This window comes from Equus asinus, chromosome 10, assembly GCF_041296235.1.
Source record: "Equus asinus isolate D_3611 breed Donkey chromosome 10, EquAss-T2T_v2, whole genome shotgun sequence".
In the NCBI taxonomy this organism is placed as follows: Eukaryota; Metazoa; Chordata; class Mammalia; order Perissodactyla; family Equidae; genus Equus; species Equus asinus.
In genome coordinates this window covers 20,765,759-20,791,244 of record NC_091799.1, presented here as the reverse complement: position 1 = coordinate 20,791,244, position 25,486 = coordinate 20,765,759, and the positions used below count along the sequence as shown (strand labels likewise).

Genomic DNA, 25,486 nt, shown 5'->3' with positions numbered 1-25,486 from the left:
ATCTTCAGCCTTTTCTGTGAAGAATAGAGCTTTCCTGGCTCTCGTTTTCCTGGGCATTGAAGAGGTGTCCCTTTGCCTTCTGTCCCATGGTCACGTCAGGAGTCAAGGGACAGTGGCTCTCCTACCTTTGCTCAAGGGTAATAAGGATGTGGGTGGCAGCACAGCTGAACTCGCACACAACTTTCATCAATTTTCCTATTTACTACCAAATCTACAAGGACCATTTAGTTCGTGACAGTTTGCACCTTTACTCAACAACTAAGGATTTTACTCAAGAAGAATGAAGTAGTCCAAATTGATCTTGGAAAATCCACATATCTTTTGTCAGTAGGATCTGAAACAGCAAAAAATGCCATTGCTCTGATGATCTCAGCAGAGCAGATCAAAGTCTGGGTGTGACAAGAGTTTGGACTCCAAGAAGAGGACCAAAACCATGTCTCCATCTCTGTATCCCAGGCGCTAGCAAGTGCTTAGCACGGACATCAACAAATGAAAAATGAAAAACTGAATCAACGTCAAATGCACTCATGGCTTTGCCAAACTAAGAGACGAAATTAATTATGAGACACATAGATACCAAAATGGGATAATTCCAAAACTGCACCAGTCACAAGTGGGGACCAGGAAACAAAAGCACTCAAAGCCAGTTCAACACTCGCAAGGAAGAGGTTTAAGCACAATGTTCTGGGGCGGCCTGTCGACATGCTGAGGTTCTGACTATGCCACCGATGCGGCCTGAAGGAGTCATTCACAGCCGATGGTTGAATAAAATTTAAAGAGCTCAAAAATGTGTTTAAAACAGTCCCCCCAAAAGCAGTATGCTTCCTGCACTTTGTAAGAGACCGGATGCATCCCATGTGTAGCCACATATTTTATAGAGGAAAAGGTTAATTTTTTTTCAGACTGGGCTGTGTGACAAATGCAAAGTTGTCTGAGTTTTTGGCTTGAGCTGTTCGGGTAAACACAGTCTGCCTGTGTGAACACCTGGGAATTGTTGGGTGCAACTGACATGCAGCTGGTGCTGAGTGCCCAGAGCAGGGAGTGAGGTGAGTGACGGTGTCTCTACCATCTCTACCAAGATGGCGCTGCCAATTCTTCCCTCGATAGCCTTTTCTGGCGCCCAGCATCTGGGTGATGCGAATAGTGAAGGGCAAACATGCTGTGAGTGCAGGAGTGACTAAAGGGGTTTTCAGCAGGGATGGGAAGGAGTGTTCATGTTCAAGGAACTGCCAAGCAAGTCACTGCCAACGTGGCCTGTCCCAGATCACTGAAGGACGCAAATGCCTGATCACAACTCAGGCTGAGAAGAGGAGAGGTCCGAGGCTGCACAACCGCAATGAGGCAGAAAAGGCGGCCACAGAGCACTGCAGAACAAGAGCTGGGTCACTCATGAACGCAGTACTTAACTCTCGCTGAGCCACAGCGTGCCCGTCAGAAGACCGGAATAATGCCTCTGTCCAGGAGCTGATGGGAGGAATAAAGGGACAGGAAGCGTCCTTGACACACAGATTTTACAAACAGAAGTGTTAGCAAGTTCTAGGAGAGAAGGAAAGAGGCAAGGGTGTGAGAGAACTTGTAACATGGGCACCCGCCACATCCCTGCGTCTGAGCCAACACTTATGTTACTTATTTAATCCTTATAACCACTGCCGTACAGCTGAGGAAACTGAAGCTCTAGAAAGGCTGGCTGATGTGCTCAAAGGCACGTGGCCATGTGCAAGTGGGAGTCGAGGATCCGTGCCAAGTTAGTGCCTGGCATCACCAAAGTCCATGTCTTCCTATCACACCACAGGAAAATCAGTGGTGGGCAAGAGGTTTTGCTGGATTCTGAGAGAGCGAAAGGAAGGAAAAACACCTAAGCTTCCAGAGGGAAAAGGACCAAGAGAGACGGGAACATATTGCTTTCCACAAGGAAAAGAAATCAGCGTTCACAGCATATGTGTATACAAATATATATTTCCAAGGCTGCATTGAATCAAATATAATCAGAGAAAAAAACAAGAAAGACTGGGGTTAAAGATAGCGTGAGAAATATGCTCAACAATCCTCCAAATGAAAACCAAGCTGCCCCAGGTAGTAATAAGATCTTAATAATATTTCTCTCTCTCCATAAAACAATGTGGTCAGTGATAACTTTGCCAGCATATTCCTGGAGATGCTGAAAGGGCTATCACCTGAAAACGGGGGGAAATGAAGTGAATTTGCTCCTTGGGTCACAACAAAAATAAAAAAGAAGAGCCACGTTCACACTGGACCTATCCATCTCCAAGTCTGGAGGATGGAAACCCACTGCAGAGTGCAGGGTACATGAGAGGTGGCTATTATGGGAACTGTATTATACTGCATGATCCTGCTCCTACAGCCCCATAAGGATTAGGAAGGATTGGAAGGAGAGCCAGGCACGCAGAGAGCGCCCTTATTCTAGGAAGTTTAAAGATGGCCACATACGAAGCAAATTTCAAATGATGCAAAACCCTTGAAAGAAATGTAGCATTTACTAATGCTCTGATACTAATATGCTCCACAGACACTGTGCTAAACACCGGGAGAAGGTCTGAACAGACACAGACCCTACCCACGAAGAGTTAAGAGTCCAGAGGGGACACAAGCAGAAAGCTCACTGCAATAAGCTAAGAGTTATTAAGAGGCAGCCCTGACAATGAGACTACGGGTGTACAGAGGTCTCATGGGGCACAGGTGAAGAAGACTGGGCTGAGTCCTGACATCCAAGTAAATGGTAGCCAAGCCAAAGGACAGAAGTGATGGCAGGAGTAAAGCTGTGAAAATGGGAAGAAGAAAGGTGTGGTCAGGTAGGTAGTTCAGTGTGGCTGAGTACCTGAGAACCTCATGGGCCATCCAGAGAGCCAGCCCTTCAGACTAGGCAGTGGGAAGACGTGGGAAATTTTAAGCTGCTGAATTAGTACTTAGTTGGATTTGTGCTTTTTGAAATTACAATCTGGAAGCAGTGGGAGAGGAGAGGCCAAAGGCAGGCAATAGGAGAGCAGATGATTCTAACAGTCCCAATGAGAGATGGTGGTAGGCCAGCAGGGGCAGGAAGGAGCATCGACAGGACTGGGAGGCTGGACGTGGGAGAGGAGGAAGCAGCAGTCAGGTGGGAATGCAGGAGACGGAGAAGCAGGGGCTGCCACCTGGACTTCAGCATCAGTCACGGGCACTGACCAAACTGAACAAACTCGGCCTTCCCAGAAAGGCCTTTTGTAACTTCTTGGCAGCTATTTTTCTGGTGGGTTGATGGGAGACAATGATTAACTTAATTATATATTCTAGACGCTGGTAAGCTTCTGCAGTAGGCACACTAAAGGGTGTCACCAAAAAGGAACAAGACAAAGGTAGAGCCAGGGAAAGTATACCGAGGTCGCTCTGGAAAAAAAAAGACCTAGGCTGTAACCAACTTGTAAATGCCAGTTCATTGGCACTGGCTCTCAAAATATGTCATCTGGCCTCTGGAATGTGGTAGAAAGAGTATAAGGGATTGGTTAACAATGGGGAAAAGAGCCGAAAGCATGTAAAGAAAGCAGCTCTAAGGGAGGATCCTGGTCATGAGGGTTTGGCCATGTGCAAAGTAATGAGGAAGCAGAAGTGGACACGCCCAAGTAAAGCAGACCCTTGAGAGGAGATGGGGGCTAGGAGGGAGCAAAGAATTTAAAAGAACCAAGAGATCCAGCTATGAATCTAGTCCTGTTACTTACAAGCTATGTGACCCTGGTGGTAAAGTCACTCAACATTTTTAAGTCCCAACTTCCTCATCTGCAAAAGAGGCCTAAAAGCCTACAGCACCAGGGTGGTCGTGAGGGCTAAACGAAGTACTCTATGCACTGAAGAAGCTGCTAGCACAGGGCCTGGTATGCAGGCAGCCCATGAAAGATGCTAACCTGATCCAATCTACCCCTTTCTCTAATGGTCACAAACACGGTTATCAAAAGCCTAGCTTCCAGAACTACCACTGCAACGGGCAACTGAGAATAACTCAGTACTTTGGTTTTCTGACTCCCAGTTCAAAGCAAATCAATGATGAAAGGAGTCATTACACTGCAAAGGAAATTCAAACTAATGCCATAAAACCCTGTGTTCACATGCGCATCTTCCATACAGAATTTACTCCTATGTCAATAAGAAGTGTGTGAAGTAGCACATTTTCATGTATTATATTTCACTAGCAATTGTATCCTAAAAGAAGGCAGGAAGAGAACTTACGTTCACTGTGTGCAGGCACTGTGCCAAGTACATTATTCCACTTACTCTTCCAAATAACCCTTTAAGGTAGGCACTACCTTATGCCCACTTTAAAAATCCAGGAAACCAAGGCTCAGAGGGCAAGTGACTAACTCAAAGGCATGCGGCCGACAACCGAGATTCAACCGAGTTTTGTCTGACCCCAGAGCCCACATTTGTTTCACTCAGGACAGCAGAACCTCAAAACAATTAGTCTCCAAAAAAGTAATGATGCTTGTCTAGTCCTTAGATGTAACTGATAAATCACTCATGGGTTTACCTTTTTAAGGCAGTTTACCTCTAAAATTGTTTAAAGTTGCAAATATATTGCTTAAATAATGATACTCCATCATTCCCTTATTCATCTGGCTTGTTACACGTGGTAAACTTAAGGATATTCTAATGAATTTCTCCAATACAGAATGTACACTCATCAAACGCCAAAGCAAAAGCCGAGCAAATTCATGGCATCAGTGCTACATCCCAGTGTGTACATTCCCCCAAAACACACACAAAACCTCTCAGCAAACAGAATGAGTCCAACTGTCTTTAACCACCCTGTATATGTCAATGAAAAAGATACCATTTAATTTAATTTTCCCATCAGGCCATTTGTTGATTGTAAATATTAACTAAAACTGACCAAGGAAAGGCAAGTGCACTTTAATTTTCCTTTAACACTGTGGGGAAGGAGTGGTGAGAGGCTAAGTGCAAACTTTTGTTAAGCCTGCCTGCAGTGGACAAACACGGTCCTCCTAACACGCCCTTCAAGTGCCGCCTATGCCCATCCTGAGATAGAGTTTTGTATTTTATAAAGGGGGCCACAGGGATGACACCAGAGGCAAAAATCAGTCTTCCACCCAGACCTCTGCAAAGCCATGTGGGCACTTTCCACTGGACCCCGTTTTTACTCCTCTATCACCCCAAGTCAATATACCTGAGTTAAAATAAACCAATGTACTTGTCAAGGAACCAAAGTTAATGAATCCTTAGATGTGTTTAATATTCTGATGTCACTGCAGTCCTCATCTTAGGAAAACTATATTCCCACACAGGAGGATGGCGACTGCGAGGGCGACAGTGTCCCACAGATACAATGTTCATTGCAAACATTTTCAAAAATCTGTACTACCAGGTGGAATTTTAAAATACCTATTTAGCACAACTTCATATTTTTAAAAATTTTTGTTTCTGCACAATTTCAGGGTTAGGGGAGAGGGGTATAAATTACCTCACAAAAACCCACAAGTCACATTATTTGTTAAGGTTAAAACTTTAACTACCTTCCTGAGGTATGCTGCTGGGCTCTCATTACAGCAGGTAATCCCACATTCCGCCACGCACAACACACTAAGTACCAGCATCTCCCAATTACACTGCCACGTAAATCTCAAAGGACATCTGAAAAGCCTACACAGCTCCTGCACCCACTGCCGAAACACAGCCACCTCTAATGGAATGTGGCAGCTTTCTAAACTAAATATTCACACGCAGGGACAGGGAGGCGAAACTCGGCCTTATCCCACACTGAAGAGCAGACGCTAATTACAGGGCCACACTGACTCGGGAAATGACCACCCAGACAACTTGAGACACTGTCTGGAGTTTCGTTTTCCTATTTCCAAATATGTTCAGCTGTCCAAACTTCCAGGATTACACAACTGAGAGAGAGGACGTTAGGGCAGGAGCCCCCAGGCCTTTGTACCTGACGCCCCCATCTAGAAGGGTCTCCTCTCGTCTTCAGGTTCCCTGTTCCACTCCTTCCTCAAACCCCAAGACCAAAAAACTCGTGAGGAGTCACACGCTGTGAGGCCACCTTAAAGTCCCCAGGACAGAGCACATCAACTCTCCTCTGTGGCACCTCTATGCCCCCCTTCTGGGTGCCGTTTTCGGACTTTTTACCTCAGACTTTCAACAGTTGTTTGTGGGCCTGTCCACCCTACTAGGCTGTAAATGTCACTAAGAAAGGCACCATGTCTCATAACTAGGAACAGAGCTTGGCACCCAGTTAGAGATCAGTAAAACTCAAGTGAATGGAACCCAAGGTCACCTTACATATCTCAGACGGACCCTCATCTATGAATAGTTTACAAAGGCCTTAATGGCAACTCCAGTGGGGACGCAGGTGTGCTTCTGATGGTGTGAGCACCAAGAAGCTTCTGGTTTCTTTGCCCACTCCCCTTCTACCTTTGCCAGTTTTGATGTGTTGCAGAGATTTTTGAGAAAGCACCTTTTTTTAAAGCCTTTATAATATCAGAAGGTATCCAGGGTCTATTTGTTCTTACCGTAATCATTTGGCTATTTTTGGAACTGTTTTCACCTCGGCTAGCAAAACCTAGACTTGATATAGGCTGTGATGCAAAAAAATCACTGTCATAATAGTAGTAATGGCTTTGAAATATCTCATCTAAGCCAACTTTACTCTCATGCCTCTTAAGAATTGCCAATTCCGTCAAATATTGGCAGTTCCATTTATTCAGATCTTCCGATACATAAAATTTGCTGACTTTTCCCCCTTTGAGTTGATACAGATATATGAAAACTGTGAAGCTTTTTTTTTTGGCTAGAAATGAAACTTCTCTGCCTGTGCAAATTATAGGGGCATTTTTAAATTACCATATGTTTTAGATCAGAAGGTAAAAACAGTACAGCAGCCCATGAAAACTTTCCAGCCCGTGAAAGCTGACAATTAACTCAGTGAAATGCAGCTCGGGCCCCTCAAGAACTCCCACCCTTATAGGTAGCAGTCCCATTTAACATGTAAATATCCTGCGTTAGTAAGTTTACCATTTTTATTTTACGGTCGTTTACCTGTGCCATGTAAATGTAGATAGATACCACATTTGGATATTTAGCCCCAAATGTTATTTTAAACTTAATTTTTCCATAGAGCTATATGATTTTAAAAAAATAAGAAGAAACTTTCCTAAAATTCTGAATCACACTTCAGTGTATATTAACAAATGTGTACTGTTTGGCTGCTTTGCACACCCACATGCCCACCACCTCCCCCTTTCTGATATCGCACACCACACAAGTATAATAAACCATGTTAATATTTCATACCACTGTGAAATATGCTGGAGTATCAATTCAACATCTGCTGTCTTTAGGGTCCGGGAGTCCCGCAGAGACACTTTCAATTTGTAATTGAGTTCTATGCTGAATTAATCAGCAGTTTATCTTTTTTACTAAAATAACGTCTTCACCACTAACCCAGATTTACATTAACAATTTATGCCAAATTACCTGCCAAGGCAAAACTTATAAGATTCTAAGCTACCATCCAGTAACATTCAGTCCTATATTTCATTTCTTATATTTTTCTAACCTATACACAACAAAAGTGGAAATCCATTGTTCAAGAGCTTGTGAGCCTCTAACCACAGAAGACCTCTTGGATTCCCGACACAGGGTCTCACTCTTGACAGTGAAATTTGGGGGGCCACTGTTCAATAAGTGGTGATGATTCAAAATGTTTACAAAATAAGACTTCTAGAATGAAATGAAATCGGTGAATAATAAAAGAGCTTCTTTTCTTTCTTTTCCCAAGGAGCTATGGCATTCCAAATCTTGGCTTGGCTTGAGTAACAGAAAATGACAACCTAGATAAAGGGAGCATTTTTAGTGGCTTAAATTATGTCCCTGAGACCCAAATTAGCAAAGGCAACTCAATTTGATAAGAGATGGATAAAGAAGTCCATTTTCTCTTGGATACCATGATGCAGAATATTTTATTAGCAATAAGATCTTCCTTTTAATTCTATCTCTATAGCTGAAAGTCACTCAGCATTTATTTCTATTCCATATTACCCCCGAATCTCGCTCTTGCCTCTCTCTGATTAAACAGTCTCTGGTCACAGAGAAGTTACATTTTGCCTGCTGCATCTTTGCCACAGGTGCAGCAAGCAATATACTTTGTGAAACATTTCTCCTATATGGTATATTTTCCCTTACATTTCACAGTTATAGGAAGTATGTAAAGTGAAAACATTTCAAATGGAACACCTGCTCCAAAGAAATGTATCATAAATAATTACCTATCTAGTATGGAGTAAAATAAATCCTTCTTTTCAATCTACTTTGCCCATAGCTGTATAAGGGATTTCCACCATCATACAGAATGGCCTCTTTCAATACTAACTCTGGATTACAGCCCCAAGTGTAATGTCGTGCAATCAGTTGGTACTCCATAAAGGATCTGCCAACTGATTATATAAGAAAATGAAATTCAGTGTTTACAGAGCAGGGTAGAAGATACAGAAAAATTTTTGCACAGAAATATTTTTGACAGAAAAATCAACAAAGAATTCTCAAAGTCAATAACTACAGCAGTATACCACTTGTAGTACTTTCATTATGCCTCAAAAAATTGGAAATACACAGCTTCAAACTTTACACAAGGTCACTTTCCTAAAATTTGTTGATTCTCAAATTCCAGAGGCCAGGCCCCCAGAGAAATCCATTCCCAGCTCAGTGGAGATTGTGGTAAACTATACCTTTCTTCCAGGCCTCCTCCCATTGAACCTCCTTATACTTCCTAAGAATAAATGGGAAGAATAAGACACACTTTCTAAAATTTCTTTCACCCCTTGCCCGAAATATCCCACTTTGAACTTCAACTTTTATCAAAGGTAGGATACAATGGCAAAGGTGGAAATGATAACCAGCCACCACCATTAACTGAGGCTCTGGAGATACAGAGACAAGGAAGACACAGACTCGGCCAGAGGCAGAGATATTTAAATGGCCATTCTAAGTCAAGGAAGACTAAGGAATCCTAGAGAATCAAAGGGAGAGAAGCAATTACATATGAAATCCCAAACTCTGTACAGTAGGGAGCAAAGTCTTGCTCTTGAACATCAGGTGAAAGACCCAAGAAAACTTCCATTTGCCCCATAATATAAACCACCACAGGGGCCGGCCCCATGGCCAAGTGGTTAAGTTCATGCGCTCCACTTCGGCGGCCCAGGGTTTCGCTGGTTCGGATCCTGGGCTCGGACGTGGCACCGCTGGTCAAGCCATGCTGAGGCGGCATCCCACAAAGCACAACCAGGGGCACGCACAACTACAACATACAACTATCTACTGGGGGGCTTTGGGGAGAAGAAGAAAAAAGACAAAACAGAAGATTGGCAATAGTTGTTAGCTCAGGTGCCAATCTTTAAAAAAAAACACAAAATGACAGTGTAAGCAAGAAGATCCAAGGAAGTAACCTTAAATCAAGAAGTCACCTTCTAGCACCTACAACATGACTGACAAACATTAATGTACAACTGAAATTTCACAAGATTGTAACCTATCAATAACTCAATAAAAAAGAAAAGAAAAAAAAAAAAAAAGAAGTCACCTTCTACTTCTCCAAAGTCGGCCCACCGGTGGGTTCAAATTCAGGAGAACAAACCCAGTTTTTAAAAGGAGGACAACTCAAAATATCTGGCACTGGCGAGAAGCTTTAACCATCAACAGTGTCTTCTCATTATCATTTATTCTAAAGCTTTAAGGGCCATTCTCCAACTCACCCACTGAACCATAAGGCCAACTTTACTATCTGTTCATTTGTAAAATTAACTGTTTAACTCCACTGGAAATCACTAATAAGAATAATTCTAATCAGGGTTCCAGAGATTATATCTTTGGGTTTTGACATCTCTAAAAACTAATGCTTTACATTAAATACAACCACAGAGAAAATTATTGGGGAAAATTAACACATTTTTTGATCCCAACAATAAAGACACAATTTACTACATCTAATGCTTCAGGTCTTAAGGAAAGCCAATATGCAGAATTATGACCAAAAGCAAATGACAGAAACAGCCTCAGGGAGAGCCTCTAAAAGGGACCTTTCAATATTTAAACAATTGTACAACCAACTCAATTAGTGCCCAAATCCAGTGCATAAGAAAGTTTGTCAGGGGTTTCAATAGTTCCATCTCAACATCGTCATAGTTGCATTAGTTCTTAATAAATAAGGAACCCATCAAAACCACAATGAGATACCAACTCACACCCACCAGGATGGCTATAATCAAAAAGACAGATAATAAGTGCTGGCGAGGATAAGAAATTAGAATTTTTATACATTGCTAGTGGCCAAGCCACTACTGGAAACCAGCCTGGCAGTTTCTCAAAAGGTTAAACACAGAGATACCACAAGAACCAGCAATTGCACTCCCAGGTATATACCCAAGAGAAATGACAACGTATATCCACAGAAAAACTTGTCCACAAATGTCCACAGCAGCATTATTCATAATAGCCAAAAGTGAAAACAATCCAAATGTCTATCACCTAATGAATGGATAAATAAAATATAGTATAGCTATACAATGGAATACTATTCAACCATAAAAAGGAATGAAATGCCAATATATGCTACATTGATGAAATATTATGAAAATATTATAAGTTAAAGATGCCAGTCATAAAAGACCACATATTGTATGATTCTTGTCATATGAAATGTCCAGAATAGGTAAGTCTATAGAGACAGAAAGCATATTAGTTGTTGCCTAGGGCTGGGAGGGTTGGGGTAAATGTGGAGTGACTGCTAATGGGTATGGCGTTTCTTTTGAGGGCAACGAAAATGTTCTAAAATTGATTCAGATAGTTGTACAACTCTGTGAATTTACTAAAAACCCTTGAGTTGTACACTTAAAGTAGGTGAGTTGTATGGACATAAATTATATCTCAATGAAGCTGTCATTAAAATAATAAGCTGTCCAACATTTTTAGACCAGAGGACCTAAAAAAAGTGAAAACATCTAGTGACATGTCACAAGTCAATCAAAGAACTCACATTCTAATTTTTTAAAAGCTGGAGATCACAATAAACAAAAATATCAGCATAAATCCTTAAAAGTATTTACCAAGAAAGAATTTCAGCTCTAACTATATATTTTCCCCCAGACATACAAGGTACCTAAAGAGATGTAGCAACCAGACAAACATAACCTTAAAATCTAAAACTCAGGAAAAGTGAGTCAAGCTCAGCTCATTAAGCTGACACCTATTAAAGCGCTACAAGAAAAACAGTCTTAAAAACCACCAATCTCAATACAGACAGGAAAATTGCTGTTTATGATAGCTATCGAAGGTCAGGTTTTTGCTTTTTTTAAATTTTGCATTTACTTAAAACTCTGTTTGATGCCAACAGGGTTCAAGTCGCACAGGAAGGAGCTTCGGCCAAACAGTGATAGTCTTCCTTGATCTCCATTGTCTGCTGTGTGGGTTCCGCCAGCAAACCTCCCAGCAAGTGGTCACCTTCCTATGGAGTCATTAAACCCCTGAATGTCAGCTGGTGGGATTAGCCAGCAGCTTCCACACCTGAGCCCTGGTGGCAGGGACAGAGGCATTTGGATCAAGATCACTAATGAATACAGAATTCATATGCCGCTTGTCAGGGCTCCTGAGCTCAGAGTCGCACAGATGCAACCTAAATAAGACAGAGGACAGAACAATTGTTGACGAAGATTAAAAAGTTTTGGCAGTTGGGGAAAAAAAGAGCACCTCATTATTCAAATATGATAGTCTCACTTACTTTTTTTTATTTTTGTTCAAGTTATTCATGATTTGCCTCAAACGGACAAACGCCATTCACCAATATTTAAAGACTTGGTCTCATTACTAAATCTGAAGAGGGCTATGCCATCTGAACATTAGCTATATAGAGAAAAATAGCTCTCTTGTAAAGAATATTTGAGAACTTTGGGGGAAAAAAACAATCACAGGATATTTGGGGTGGACGACAGTTAAAAGATGAAAATCTAGAATTCAAAGAGAAGAAAAACATATCTTCGATAGCCAAATGACTTATTTGTATTTCCCTCTTAGTATCTCTGTCCTTCTAACTTCCTTGCACCTTTCTATTCCTGGGCCCCCTCCAATGACTGAGCTCACCAAAGAGGCTTACACACCTCCTCTGACCCTTGTTTGGCTCCCTGCGATCTTCACAAGACCTCCTCAGAGCAAAGGAAGAGCCCAGGCAGCCCACACCATTGCTCACGGGCACTAAGATGTCCTCCCTGCTCTGCTGCCACAGAATCCCAGGCCTAGCAAGGAGGCAGGAGAGCACAGTGACCGAAGACATCAGCGGGCTCTAAAGTCGGATGGCCCAGGGTTCAAACCACAACTCCATCAGTGACTAGTTGGGTGATCTCAGGCAAGATAATCTGATCTCCCTGCACCCCAATTTTCTTCTCTAAAATGAGGATAACAAAGTACAGACCTCGCACAATTGTTGAAAAGTCAATGAGAATGCAGAGAAAGCTGCTAAAACAGAGCCTGGCACTGCCTAAGTACTCAACAAGCATCAGCTACTATGACCACTGTGCTTTTAATACCTTCCCCCCATGGCAAGAAGGCAGACACTTCCATGGCCTGTGTTAAGTGTTACATAGGCTGCGCCTGCGGTCATTATGACCACTACATATGTCTGTCTCCAACTGTAAGCTTTCAGATGGGAACGAAGAATCATCACTCTCCATATTATGCTATAAATCACAAAGGCTGATGCAAGGAGAAATAATCATGTTAGTCGTTGCTATGTGATGTTTGTATCCTACTACTGAATAACTAAAAAATAGAAGCAGCTGCCATATTTTAGAGCCAATTTTGTGTGAGCCACCATATGAGGTGTTTTACAGACCACATCTAATCCTGACAGCAACCCGCAGGCAGGTCTCTGGATCCCCATCTCCTAGATGGACAGTCTTGGACCGTGGCTTGCCCAGAGTCATGCCCTGTGTACAGTGGAAACACACTCGCAGCCCAATCCTCCAGCTCCTAAGCTCCCGTGCCCCTTTCTAGCTGACCACATTGAACTCACGCTCTGTATTTTCCTTTGGGACCAGTCTATGTGCCAAACTGAATAGATCCTTTTTTCTAATCCAAATAATGCAGATCTCTTACGCTACTGTCCATCTGCAAAGCGCAAAAGAATTCGTAACTTCAGTGTCTTTCTACTACTGGACTTAAAAAAAAAACCCTGCAGTTACTTCTAAGATTTGCTGTCAGGACACCATATTGGTATCAACTCCTTCATTATTTAAAGTGGATCTATAGCTGCCTGAAATGACAGATTAATTCTGTTTTCTCGGTAGCTAGGTGTTTGGCGTCACATTTGTGAGGTAACCACAAGCCTTTAGGACGATAGCTGCTCACATCTTTAGCAATCTATAAGGGGTTCTCTAGAGGCCAGCACTTGCCGAGTGATGAAATATGACTCCATAAATCAGACGGCTGAAGTGGCACTTGTATGCGTCACCATCTATCTTCGCAGCCTCTCTCTGAAGGGGATAGGGTAGGAGCTCATCCCTCAGTACTGCGACCAGAGAAAGGACTATCACAGTTGGCAGTGACTAAGCATGTGCTGCTTAAAACTGAAGACACACTAAGACTAGGGGGGAAAAGATCCTGCTGGTGTTAGCATGCCTCAGGCAGTGGTAGAAGCTTCAGCAACTCATCTTCAAAAGGCAGAGAGCCAGAGCTCTGGAAACCTGCAAAAATTGGCTAAGCCTGCAGTCTTCATTTCTTTAAGTTGAGCATCTTCAAAGTCTGGAATTCTAACTGTAGGGCACGGCAGCTGCCACTGCAGATCCGATCCTCTCAGTTTTTGGCAGCTCTCAACCTGAGATTCTAGCAAAAGAATTTTTCAAGTTGCTATTATTGCCTGTCATGGATTTATAAATATTGCGCACTATCTGCTGTGGCATGGCTCTCATGGGACGCCGGAGCATGCCAAATGCATAACAGAATGAAAAACAGTTTCTATTCTTCAAATAAATGCTAATTTTTTTTAACTGTGCTCACACGATGTGTTTGGTGACCAACTTCAATAGTACAGAATATGTATCAGAGAGGGGAAAAAAGCTGATTGTCTTTTCCAGCAGCATTCAGCTGCTACTTTCATTAAGCTTGTTTAATTAGATTCCAGATGCTAATTTGCAAGTCGATACCAGAGGGTGCAGGACAGTTTGCCTTTGAATCGTCTCCCTGTGATGTGCGTGTCCTGCCGCACCACCACCCTTCAGCGGCCCTCACACGCTATTCTGACAATTAGTGCAAAGAGGGGACAGTATTGATCTTGACAGACTAAATATTAATCTTCTACCCATTTTAATGAATTATAATCTTCAAGAGTTTAAATTTCTCACTGAACCGAAAGGAAACATTCCTTCTTACAAAGAAACAGGATGGAAGGAAAACTAAACTAAGTTATCTGATACATTTCCTTCATTCCTTCCCCACCCGAAAAGAAAATCTGGTTTGTTTTTGTTTTTGTTTTTGTTTTTTGGTGAGAAGGATCCATCCTGAACTAACATCCACTCCCTATCTTCCACTTTTTTTTTTTTTTTGCTTGAGGAAGATTCACCCTGAGCTAACATCTGTGCCAATCTTCCTCTATTTTTTGTATGCGGGATGCCTCCACAGCATGGCTGATGAGTGGAGTGGGTCCATACCTGGGATCTGAGCCTGCAAACCCAGGCTGCTGAAGCAGAGCACACGGACTTTAAACATTCGGCCACAGGGATGGCCCCTAAAATCTGTTTTCATTTCAGTAATTTTAGCAATTTTCAAGAGATAGACCTCCATGAAGCTAACACCATATTTCTAGGGACTACAGTCAAATTCCTTATACTTAACTGGAAAATGGACTCAAAAGGCCACAGTGAGGTTTTCACTAGTTTCCTGTCCAGCCAGCCTGTGGGTAATAACCAGGATCAGGGGCTTAATCCTTACACCAGCCTTAGCAACAGAAAGAAAAAATTTAGGGCAATTGATCTCCACGCAATTCATCATCACCAAAAAAAAATGCTAACATAACAGACCCCTTGTCATTAGGTCAACTCATTTCAAAATCCCCTATTCTGCTAACATAGGTACAATGTCAGAACAAGCACCCTCACTGATAAAAATAAAGCATGAGATTTATCACCAGTAAGTAATGCAATTTTTTATGCCTTCATTTCTATTACTGCTGAGTACTATGAACACTAAAGGTGAAGTTAGCAAACTGTTTTAAAGGAAGTTACTCTGGGAACTACTAAGTAAAGTTGCTTTTGACACCTTTTTATATCCGTTTGTTAACAATTACTGGCTGAACACCTACTATGTGCAGTTACCATGGTAGATGCAAAGAAACAAATGAATGAGCACACTTCCTGCCGTCGAAGGACTTCCAGGTCAATAGCAAGGAGAAAACGAATGTTACAAGACCACTAAAGGCAGTGTTAGGGCCACAACTGGCTGAGAATTTTTACAGATTTTTCATGCGCCTTAAACTCGCATGGTTGGCTGACAGTTTCTCTGACACCTTGAACCAGGGCTTCCACCTGAGGCAAGTCACTGGCTCAGATAACCGGAACAGCAGAGGCATGTCTCCAGCATTCAGGAATCCCAGCTGGGGTTCACTCTTCTGCTTTTTGGCCCGTAACTTCCCAATGAGCATTTGCCCTTTGCCCCATCTTCGTTCTGCCTGTGTACTTAATGGGGTGTTTGCTTTGTTGACTCTGCCCCAATACCGACTATTATTTGAGAAGTGTATTAGTTATCTTCCTCTTATCTCAAAAAAACGTTGAGCACTTTCCAGAGGGGAAGAAGAGAAAGTCCCCTCCATTTCCCAGGTGGCTTTTGATGACTTAGATTTTGCTTTAGCTCAGGATTATCCTGTCTCAACTCAACAAACACATATGGAACATCAGCAGCTCAACAACAGAGACTGTTTCACGGCCCCTACCCTCAAGGATCGCCCTCTCTGGTTTCAGGAGACGGCCCTGACAACAGTTGTAAAACAATGGGACAGGTGTGCACAATGGAGTATGGGGACACAAACAAACGAGGAAGCTAGGGTACTGCTGGCAGCAGAGCAGTGAGGAGGACTGGACAGCAGGCAAGTCCACACTGTATCCTAAGAATGGTGAGCAAGCGAGAAGGGCCGAAGGGGAGCAGGAGCGCAGACCTATGTCCCACAGTTTAACATTCACGCCCCTGGGCTGAGACATGATGCTGATATATGAATACGTTTTTATTTATATTAATAGAACGCACTCATTTTCATGTGTCTTGGGGAAAAAAATAACCAGCACATCAAACCCAGGATTTCACAGATATAAACATTTAAAAAATAAATTTCAATTAAAAAAAGGTGAACTGAAGTGGCTGTAGGAAGAGGGGAAAGTGAACTGACCGGAAACGGCACTGTGTGGTGAGAGAATGTTCTGTCTTGATTTGACTGGCAGCTACTTGGGTAATTACAAATGCCAAAATCTATCAAACTGTACACTTAAGATCTGTGTATTTTATTATATGTAAATGATACATCAATCTATCAATGAGTTTATTAAAAGTAAATTTGCAAGAAAAATAATAGTACAGGTGGCACCTGGATATGGCAGAAACCTTAAATGTGGTGCGTAAATGACAAGTTCAAGAAACAAGGCTAGACCAGTTCTGTCCAATGGAAACATGCGAATCACATTTTAAAAAGTAAAAATAGGTGAAATTAATTTTAATAATATTTTTACTTAACCCAATATACTTAAAATAGTATTGTTTTAACATGTAATCAATATAAATATTATTAATGAGATTTTTAAAAAATTTTTCTTACTAAAGTCTTTGAAATCTGGTGTGTGTTTTCTATTTGCAGCGCCTCTCAATTCAGACTAGTCACACTCAAGCGCTCAATAGCCGTATGTGGTTGGTGGCTACTGTACTGGACTGTGTAGTTAAAGACAATGAGAAAACATTAAAGGATTTTAAGGAGGGAGGGACTTTCATTCCATAAATACTACAGTGTAGGCCCAGCACCGTCCAAAGCACAGGTTTGTCGTTTAAAAAAAAGAGACTACAGGCTTCCTCTAATTTATCTGTTTTAACAATAAAGCCAAGAGTTTGCTTCATGAATCTGACCTAAAAATTACTGTTTGGCAAACCATTCCCGATTGTGACAGCCTAAAACTGCCCCCTCCCAATGCAGCTCTGTGTGAAGTGTGCGGCAGAGACTGTCCTGCAATCCATGCACTACGTGAGCGGCGACGACGCTCTCCTGGGTTTCTGCTGGGACGGGTCCAGAACCCTTTCCCATACGGAGAGGAAATAAGCAACTGAGTCATCCACCCTGCAGTCTCAAAGCAGGCAGGAAAGAGAGTGATAGAGGGCCTCTTGCCACAGACAGACAGAAAGCCTCCCTGGAAAGGAGGAAAATAAAAAGTTTGGAAATTTGACGCCAAAACATTTCCATGAGTTCTACGCAAAGGCAGAGCCAGAAATGACACCTTAACCAAAGCCTCTTTCACAACAAAGAAATCACGAAAACGGTGTCCTCTCAACTGGGCTAAGCAGTCTCAGCCTGCCACCGAAACCAAAAACCATATCATTTAATCTTCACCAAAAGAGAGCTGGGTGGCCAGAAGCTGGACTGCTAAATTTTTTTAGTTATCTGTTAACATCCCTTTAGATTTGTAAAGTATTACCTACTGACAGTTGCTATACTATTATTTACTTTTAAACTCGCTTCACTGGACAAGCAGGAACTACCTTCACCTTAATACTGATTTTTGTTGATTGCCAGTGAATAAAAACCAGTCACCTGAAATTGTAAATGTAACTAATCAATCTGAAATGGGATCTGATCCACCTGGTTTAAGGTCTCACAGTTAATACAGAACATTAAGTAGTCTGAGTTACAGATAAAACCCATCTAAGGAGCACATTCTTCAGATTGATAACATCAGAAGTTTTACTGAAGAGATGACCACACTTCTCTTTACTTCCCCAAATCAGATCAGTATTAAATTCAAGGCTTTTGAATCATTTCAAATCCAAACTCTAACTAAATAATGTAAAATTACTTTAGCAGAGTCTAAGTCACTTTTACTATACCACATGCTTTCAACTTTTTCTGAAATTCTCATTTTTCTTTAACATATAGAGGTCCCAATCAATTGGAAACAGACAAAGCTTTCAAGAAAATGTGAAAAGATTAATGTGGCTTAAAGGAGGGCTTCACATCACTGAGGCAATTTTCTAAACGAAAATCATCAGAGTGTTTTTCCCTATACCTTTTTGTTAGTTCCAATGGATTTGTGGAGCCTTAGGAACTCCTTTCCTTTAGTTTGAAGACTGAGACCTTTTTTTCTTTTTCTTTTTAAGTGACCTAGTATATCTTATTTTTTCCCTGTACTTAAGAACCCCAAACAGAAAATAATGCTGATATGGGAATAAATTTTCACACTGAGAAATGAAAACAGAATCCTAATTTCATTCATAGTTGATACTTGGACCTGTTTACTATTCTTAATTGGAGAAAGACACTACTATTTTTAGTATAGAACACCTAGCTAAATCCTATCTTTCGTCATGTTTTAATTCCTGAAGATGTCCAAGAAACAGAAGAAACCTAGCCATCAGTGACCAAGTGTGCTAGCCTCACGTACAAGGGAGTAGTGGCTTCTGGCCGGAGACCTCTGTCCTGGCTGAGCAGCATCCACAAGTCTACCTTCTCTGGCTCTCACAGCATTTGGCCTGAACCTAAAGGGCAGAGAGAGCTGCAGAGCTCCAATGACACTCGGTGCTCTGTTGACAATGAGCCGGTGGAAGAACGAAAATGTTTAAACACGCAATCTTCTCCAAAGATGATTAGGCATACAGCATTGTCAAAAAAGTAATTCCCAGAGACATCCACTGGTATCTAAACAAAGCAATACTGCAAAGGTAGAAACGGCAGAAACCTACATATTAAGGAATAGGGTAAACCACTCATAAACAGCCTACTAATGGGTGAAAACAAGTTGATACTCCTTGTCAAAAAGTTAACATCTATCAAAAAACCAAGAGCAGATGATGAAGGCTGCCTTCAGGACTTACGTGCCTACAAGCTGGTTTAGTGTAAGGATAAAGCACAGTGGAGGAACAATGTGGTACCACGAAGTATCCAAGCACACTGAACATTCTTTGAAAGTGACAGTGGAAGACTTGTGGGCTTGTTCTTGGAAAGCTGGGGTGAGGGGGAGAGGGGGTGCTTAATGGGGGGGTGCAGCTATCATTAAAGCAGACTTAGGTGAAATGTCCTTCAGAAGATACCACCCTCCCCTATCACCACAGAAAATATAATAAAAGAATCTCTTATATTTGAGACAGTAAATCCATCACACTCTGAGAACAGTCCACTACACACATGATCTTCCCCCCATCTTCTACCAGATGCAGAACAATCTACAGGGATTTTTAAAACTGCCCTCATTTTCAGGCCAGGTTGGCATGACACGCAAAGACATACACAGTTTCTCTATTCTTAGTGAGAAAACAAAAAAAACTGTCATTTTCAGATATCGTGACACAGAAATCTTAATGCACAAGAAAACATTCTACATTGCAGCAGCTTCACAGCCAAGAAGATTCCCAGACAGCCCAAAGGCCAGAGCAAAAAGGTGAATAGTGCTGGCTCCTCAAGCGTGAGGGAGGGCAACACGCAGGGCCACTCTAAAACGAAGCTTTCCCGAGCAACCAGCCTTCTCAGCAAACACAGCATCTGGGCCAAGAGCATGCCGACTAACAACAGGGCTGCACAAGCTTTGGGGGCATCGGCAATCGACCTGTAAATGTCCACCACACAACCGGAAAAATACGTGAAAGAGAAGAAAACTGCAGGGACTTACATACCTCCATATCTGGCCTAAACTTATCTTCAAACACAGCCATTGCTGCCAAGGAGCCAGAACCTGTAAGGAAAAGATGAATTTTTAGTGTATTTACCAACTTCCAGCTTCTCCATCTCAAGTTTACCTCAGGGCAGTAAAAATGGCAAAACGCGCCCAATGCCACATTCAAGTACAGTGTAAATATTAATCCTACAGGGCCACACAAACCAGGTAAACACTGCTCTTCAAAAGCCTGCAGTCACACTTACCACTATCTCAGGTAAACCTGCAAGTGGCCCTACTTCACTACTGACAGGAGTAATTGTAAATTATTCACAATAAAATGCTGAAGCATGAAAATGCGGTGATGGAGAATTTGTATTTTTTCAAGAAGTGAATGCCACATAATTTCATGTATCCTATGCTCAGAGTCTTGTGCTCCACAACTGTGCCTTGGCAGGCTGCTGGGTATAGTGCTAAATACCAAGCCAGTTAGAAAGAATAGATTGTTTTAATGAGCTGGCCCTGGTAGAGTCACCTTGACACGTGGGGAAGAAACTACAGCACCAGCAATGGTAATAGGACCGCGCGCCGCAGCCACCAGCTTATTCCAGCTACAACTGTAAAACACTTTATTGTGTGGCATTTATTTCGAGCTATTATTTTTAGTTTGTACTTTGAAGAGTAAAGCTGAGTAGACAAAATGACAGACAAAGAAACAAAAATTTATTATCACAATAGCAAATGGCTGAAAGGTTATGCTGCATAGATATTAACAGATAGCAAATTTCTCCCTACAAAAGTCAGAGGTAAAGGCATTACAAGTTAGTACGGGCTCCCTTTGAATGGAGGTAAAAGGCAGCTCAGCACTATTTGAACATTTAAACTTGCTTTGTTCAGAAAGCAGAGAACCTTTAGAAAACCATCATCTTGTCTTTACAGAGTCCTGGCAATATTTCAGGATACTCTACTTTTGGAGAGAGGATAGAGTTCCCCACAATTTTTTACTCCAATTAGAAGATTTTTTGGCATTTATTACTTTTTAACTTGTTTTGCATAACACTATCTATTTAGCTGGGTCACAGAGAAAACCATATTTTCTATTTAAAATGATTTGTGTACATCGCTTGACCACCTCAATGGTTTAGCAAAGGAAAAAGGCAGCGATTAAACAGTTTCAAATGAGGTGTCCTGCTGATTTTATCAAGTCTGCTGAATGTATAATGAAAAAGGAGAAGCTGACAGCAACGCTGCATTGAGAAAATACAGACTACCTTATCTGAACCATTTAAGGAGGTCCAATTATAGATCAAATTTAAAGGGTAGAAACAGCAGATTTACAGACACAAATCAATGAACATGGTAATCCCGATGAATATGACAGATACTCCTGTTAAGGAACATTGCTGCGGTTGAGGATCATTACCTTCACAGCACCGGATACATCATATCCAAAGCAGTGGGAAGCGTCGAGTGTAGACCAGCATTACAAGCAATGACTATTCATTTAGGCTTTGGGAGCAAAAGGCAACCCCCCATTTTCCATTCTCACAATTTTTTCTCCTTAAAAAAAACGGGGGGGATCTAAAAGGATAATAAAAGGCCTTCGGAATGGAGACAGAAATTAAACAGATATAAAACTAGTGCACCCAAATGAAACTAGCATATATGCAAGAGCAAATTCACCAAAACCAAACCTCTGAATTTCACAGTAAACGTGTCCTTGAAAATCTGGAAAGAGGGTCAAATTCCACCAAGATTTTGTGGGTTACGAGTTTACTCTGAGATTGAAGGGTCAAGGGGAAAAAGTAACCTAAGTTTCTGTGTTAAGGCACAGAGGAGACCAGTCTCGGACTTACTAGCTTAGTAGTAGTGGTTTTGCGTGGAAAACAAAGGGCGGCTGTCATAAAGAAACAAGAAAATTGCAAATAAGGAAATCTCAGAAAACAATACTTCTAGATACAAAATACTTCTGCAGAGCACCGAACAGCAAGCTTGCCTTTTCCAACCTGGTCCAACAACATCCCTGCACAGAGCCCAACGGTAAACACCCAGAAGCCCAAAATAGATATTCAAAAAGGACAGGGGAAGGGCGGGTATTTACCAAAAAGCTAACAACTTTGTGGAAAACTGTAATCAATTTGTGTAAAAGGGGGAAAAAAGCTTAGCTTAAAGGCACTTTTCCTTAAAAGTTACTAGCCCTGTTTTTTTTTTCCTGGGCCATCCTTTCTTTGACAGTTGCACAGTAAATTAATTTTACTCTGATTTTTGCTGGGCACATATTTCCTTCTGCTTAGCTTCATCCAATATTTTAAGAAAAGAAAAATATCTCCCTCATGATAATAATAATTCTTCCATTATCAAAAACCTTTTTTCCTGCTTAGAAACAACATAGCAAATAAAATTTCTATAAATGGAAATTACATACTAAATCCAGAATCTCAGAACAAAAAGTGTCTATCCAATGTGGGGACGCTTCTCACATTATCAGAGACAGATTTTTTTTTTCCTTTTTCTCCCCAAAGCCCCCCAGTACATAGTTGCATATTCTTAGTTGTGGGTCCTTCTAGTTGTGGCATGTGGGACGCCACCTCAGCACGGCCTGATGAGTGGTGCCATGTCCACGTCCAGGATTCAAATCAGCGAAACCCTGAGCTGCCGCAGAGGAGCACATGAACTCAACCACTCGGCCATGGGGCCGGCCCCCTTTATTTTTTTTAAATATTTTTTTTCCATGATTTTTTTTTTCAAGAGTTGGAAGATTTAGGAGAGATAAACATAGAAAGGACACTGGGGCCCTTATTTCATGGTATTTCTGCTGCCCTTTTTACACCACGCCCCCCAACACACACTCTCCAACCTATACGTGCACACACATGTGCATGCACACATACACACAGCTGAGAAGGTTTCTGGAAAGCAGGAGCTTGGGAAACTGCCTGATTCTGCTTCCCCTAAAGTCAAAGATAAGCAAATTCCAAATAAACTTGAAAAGAAGGAGAAATTCAACATTCAAAACAATTTCTAAATCACTTGCAAACTAGCTCCTGCTCCCAGCTTTTTAGGAAAAGGAGGACTTTGGCGCCCCCTTTTCAGAAATCACAGAACTGCTGGGAGATGGATACAACTGACTTTGTCAACAGGTTTCTAGGAAACTCTGAATGTGTGTCTGCTATTTAGAAACTGAAGTAAGAATTTCAAATATGCCTGCAATCGCCCAAAGTGGCAAGACAATAGATGCAAATCCTCACATAATCTCAAGGTAAAGCAACCGCAGGAAGAAACGAAGAGCCGGCCATTAAAAAGAAAAAAGATGGTAAGCTCAATGAGACCAGTGTTCTTTAATAATTTCATTCAAGTCTCCTAGATTTTGTTCCAACGCCACTTAAAACTATATCTAATAAATCATCAGAAAAATGTCATGCTGGTACAGCAGCTATGTGACCTACAGAAAGTTTAAATATTATATCTCATTTTCCCCATAAACCATAATAATGTCCTGAGACATTCCATTCTTTCAGCACTGACTGACCTAACCTGGCACTCTCATACTCAAAACCAAGGCAAAAATCCTTTGAAGGAACATTTACCCTGGTTTTCTATTCCAAAAACAATGTCACCTTAGACAATTAGTCAGAACTGTCTGGTTTCCCATTAAGGAATAAATGAAGAGAAAAAGCAGGCAACACACCTGACACTCCACCAACACCAAAGTGACAGTAATTTCCTAAATGCCCATACCATTTCAAGCTTATCTCACCTTGGCACATGGTAATCCCTTTGGCCCCCTGACAGTCTAGAGAACTCCAAGCCACCCTTCGAACCCCAGCTGAGAGATCCCTTCTTCCCAGAAGCCTCCCTTGACCACCACATCCCCACGAGAGTTTATCATTCTCATCTCTGCAACTTGTCCATCCTTTCACATCGGCATCCGCCATGCCTAGCAGTCTCTGGCACACAGCGAGCACTAAACAGAATTTGTTGCATTAAGCTGGGCTGATTTGAGTACAACTGTTCAAATGGAGGAGCTGAGAAAACTCTGAGCTGGCCCTGAAGGAGTAGTAACAGCAGTAAATGCCTTGATAAAACGTAAAAGAATATTTATTGCCTGATTTACCATACTGGGATGAATATAAGACAAACTCAAACGTAAAGCAAGTTCAATTTTCAAAAAGAAAAAAAGGCTTTAAGCCCACAAAACCATGTCCTATTATACGTGCTAGTCTGGTCCAAACCTCTGCGATATCACAGGAGTGAAATGCCCTCCTTGGATTTCTGCATTCCACTACAGAGGCTCTCCGTCTCATCAGTAGTTTCCATGCAGCTGCTCCTTAGCAACCTCCACCAAGAAGGCCTTTTTCAGCCCACCCACAGTTACTAAGTAGCCAGTGTTGCTTCCAGAACAAAGCTCTTTAAAACAGGAAAACGAGGTACAATTCAGTGACCAACAGTTAGAGAGAGAACTGTGCAAGACATAAGATGGCTACTTAGTTACCCACTAACCTACCTCCTGCATCTGCTGTCCTCCCCCAGGCTCACCCATGCCACCCCCCGACACACACACACCCCACCCCTGCTCAACCACTCCTGCCCCCCAACCACCCAGCAGCCAGGCTAAGAGAAACAGGGATGCGGAAGGAGTCACAACTCAGTCCTCTTGCACCCCCAGGGCCACAAACTGCTCTGCACTCCCCGATCCACGGCAGCCACCCAGGTGGCTGGCCCTGGTGGCCCCTGTTTGGCGATATTATTAAAAGAATCCTCCTACAACAGATGCCCCTATGGGGTCCCAGAAAGAGAGTCTGCTCCCCATCTCTGACTGTCAGGGCCTGACTCACTCACAGATGTTTCAGATGCCACTGCGGGTCACCCACACTGCTGACCTCCAGGAGAAGGGAGTCCCAGGCGCGAATGCCACGAGGAGCCACATCTCCAGCCAATCTTTTAAAATAAGGCCAGTGGTTTAAAAAAAAATGACTAACTCTGGTAAACAATGTAACATACAAGCCCTGAAGCTCAGAAAATATGTGCAACATGCAGAACATTAATAACTAAAAAGGGCTCACAGATAAACACCACCAATATACCAACAGAGAAAAGGGACACAGAAGTTTACAAAAGAGAAAAGGGAGAGGCCTATCCACATTTAGGAACACTGTTCAAGTTCACTAGTAATCAAAGAATATGAATTGAAATTAAATAACCCTTTTTTTTGCATTTTAGATTAGGAAAGATTAAAAAGAATAATACCCAGTGCTGACAGAGATTAGTCAAAGGGGCACTCTACCACACTTGCAGAAGCAAAACTGGATAGAATTTTTCTAATGGGCAATTTAGAAACATCCATCAGAAAGCGTAAAGCCACACATACCCACCACCCAGCAAGTCTACTGAGAGAGTATTTCAAAGAAATAAACAGACAAGTACCCAAGTTATGTATATAAAAAGATCATTATTTAGAAAAGAAAAAAACTGGAGGTACATGTTAAGATCCAACAAACAGGAGATCCAGAAAATAAACAATAAAATACTACACATACGGTCATTAGACATGACAGTATTTTTTTGGCAATGGAAAGATGTCCATGATATAATACTTAGTGAGGGGA

At 41.8% G+C, this 25,486-nt stretch overlaps 1 protein-coding gene across 1 annotated transcript in view; it reads right to left on the bottom strand.

The window, feature by feature from the left end:
• Nucleotides 1–25,486, bottom strand: part of PSMB7 (proteasome 20S subunit beta 7) — a 56,355-nt gene that overhangs the window by 9,148 nt on the left and 21,721 nt on the right. The window contains exon 6 of the mRNA XM_014840634.3: nucleotides 19,900–19,958. Coding sequence (XP_014696120.1) covers nucleotides 19,900–19,958 — 59 coding nt within the window. The remainder of the gene's footprint in view (nucleotides 1–19,899; nucleotides 19,959–25,486) is intronic.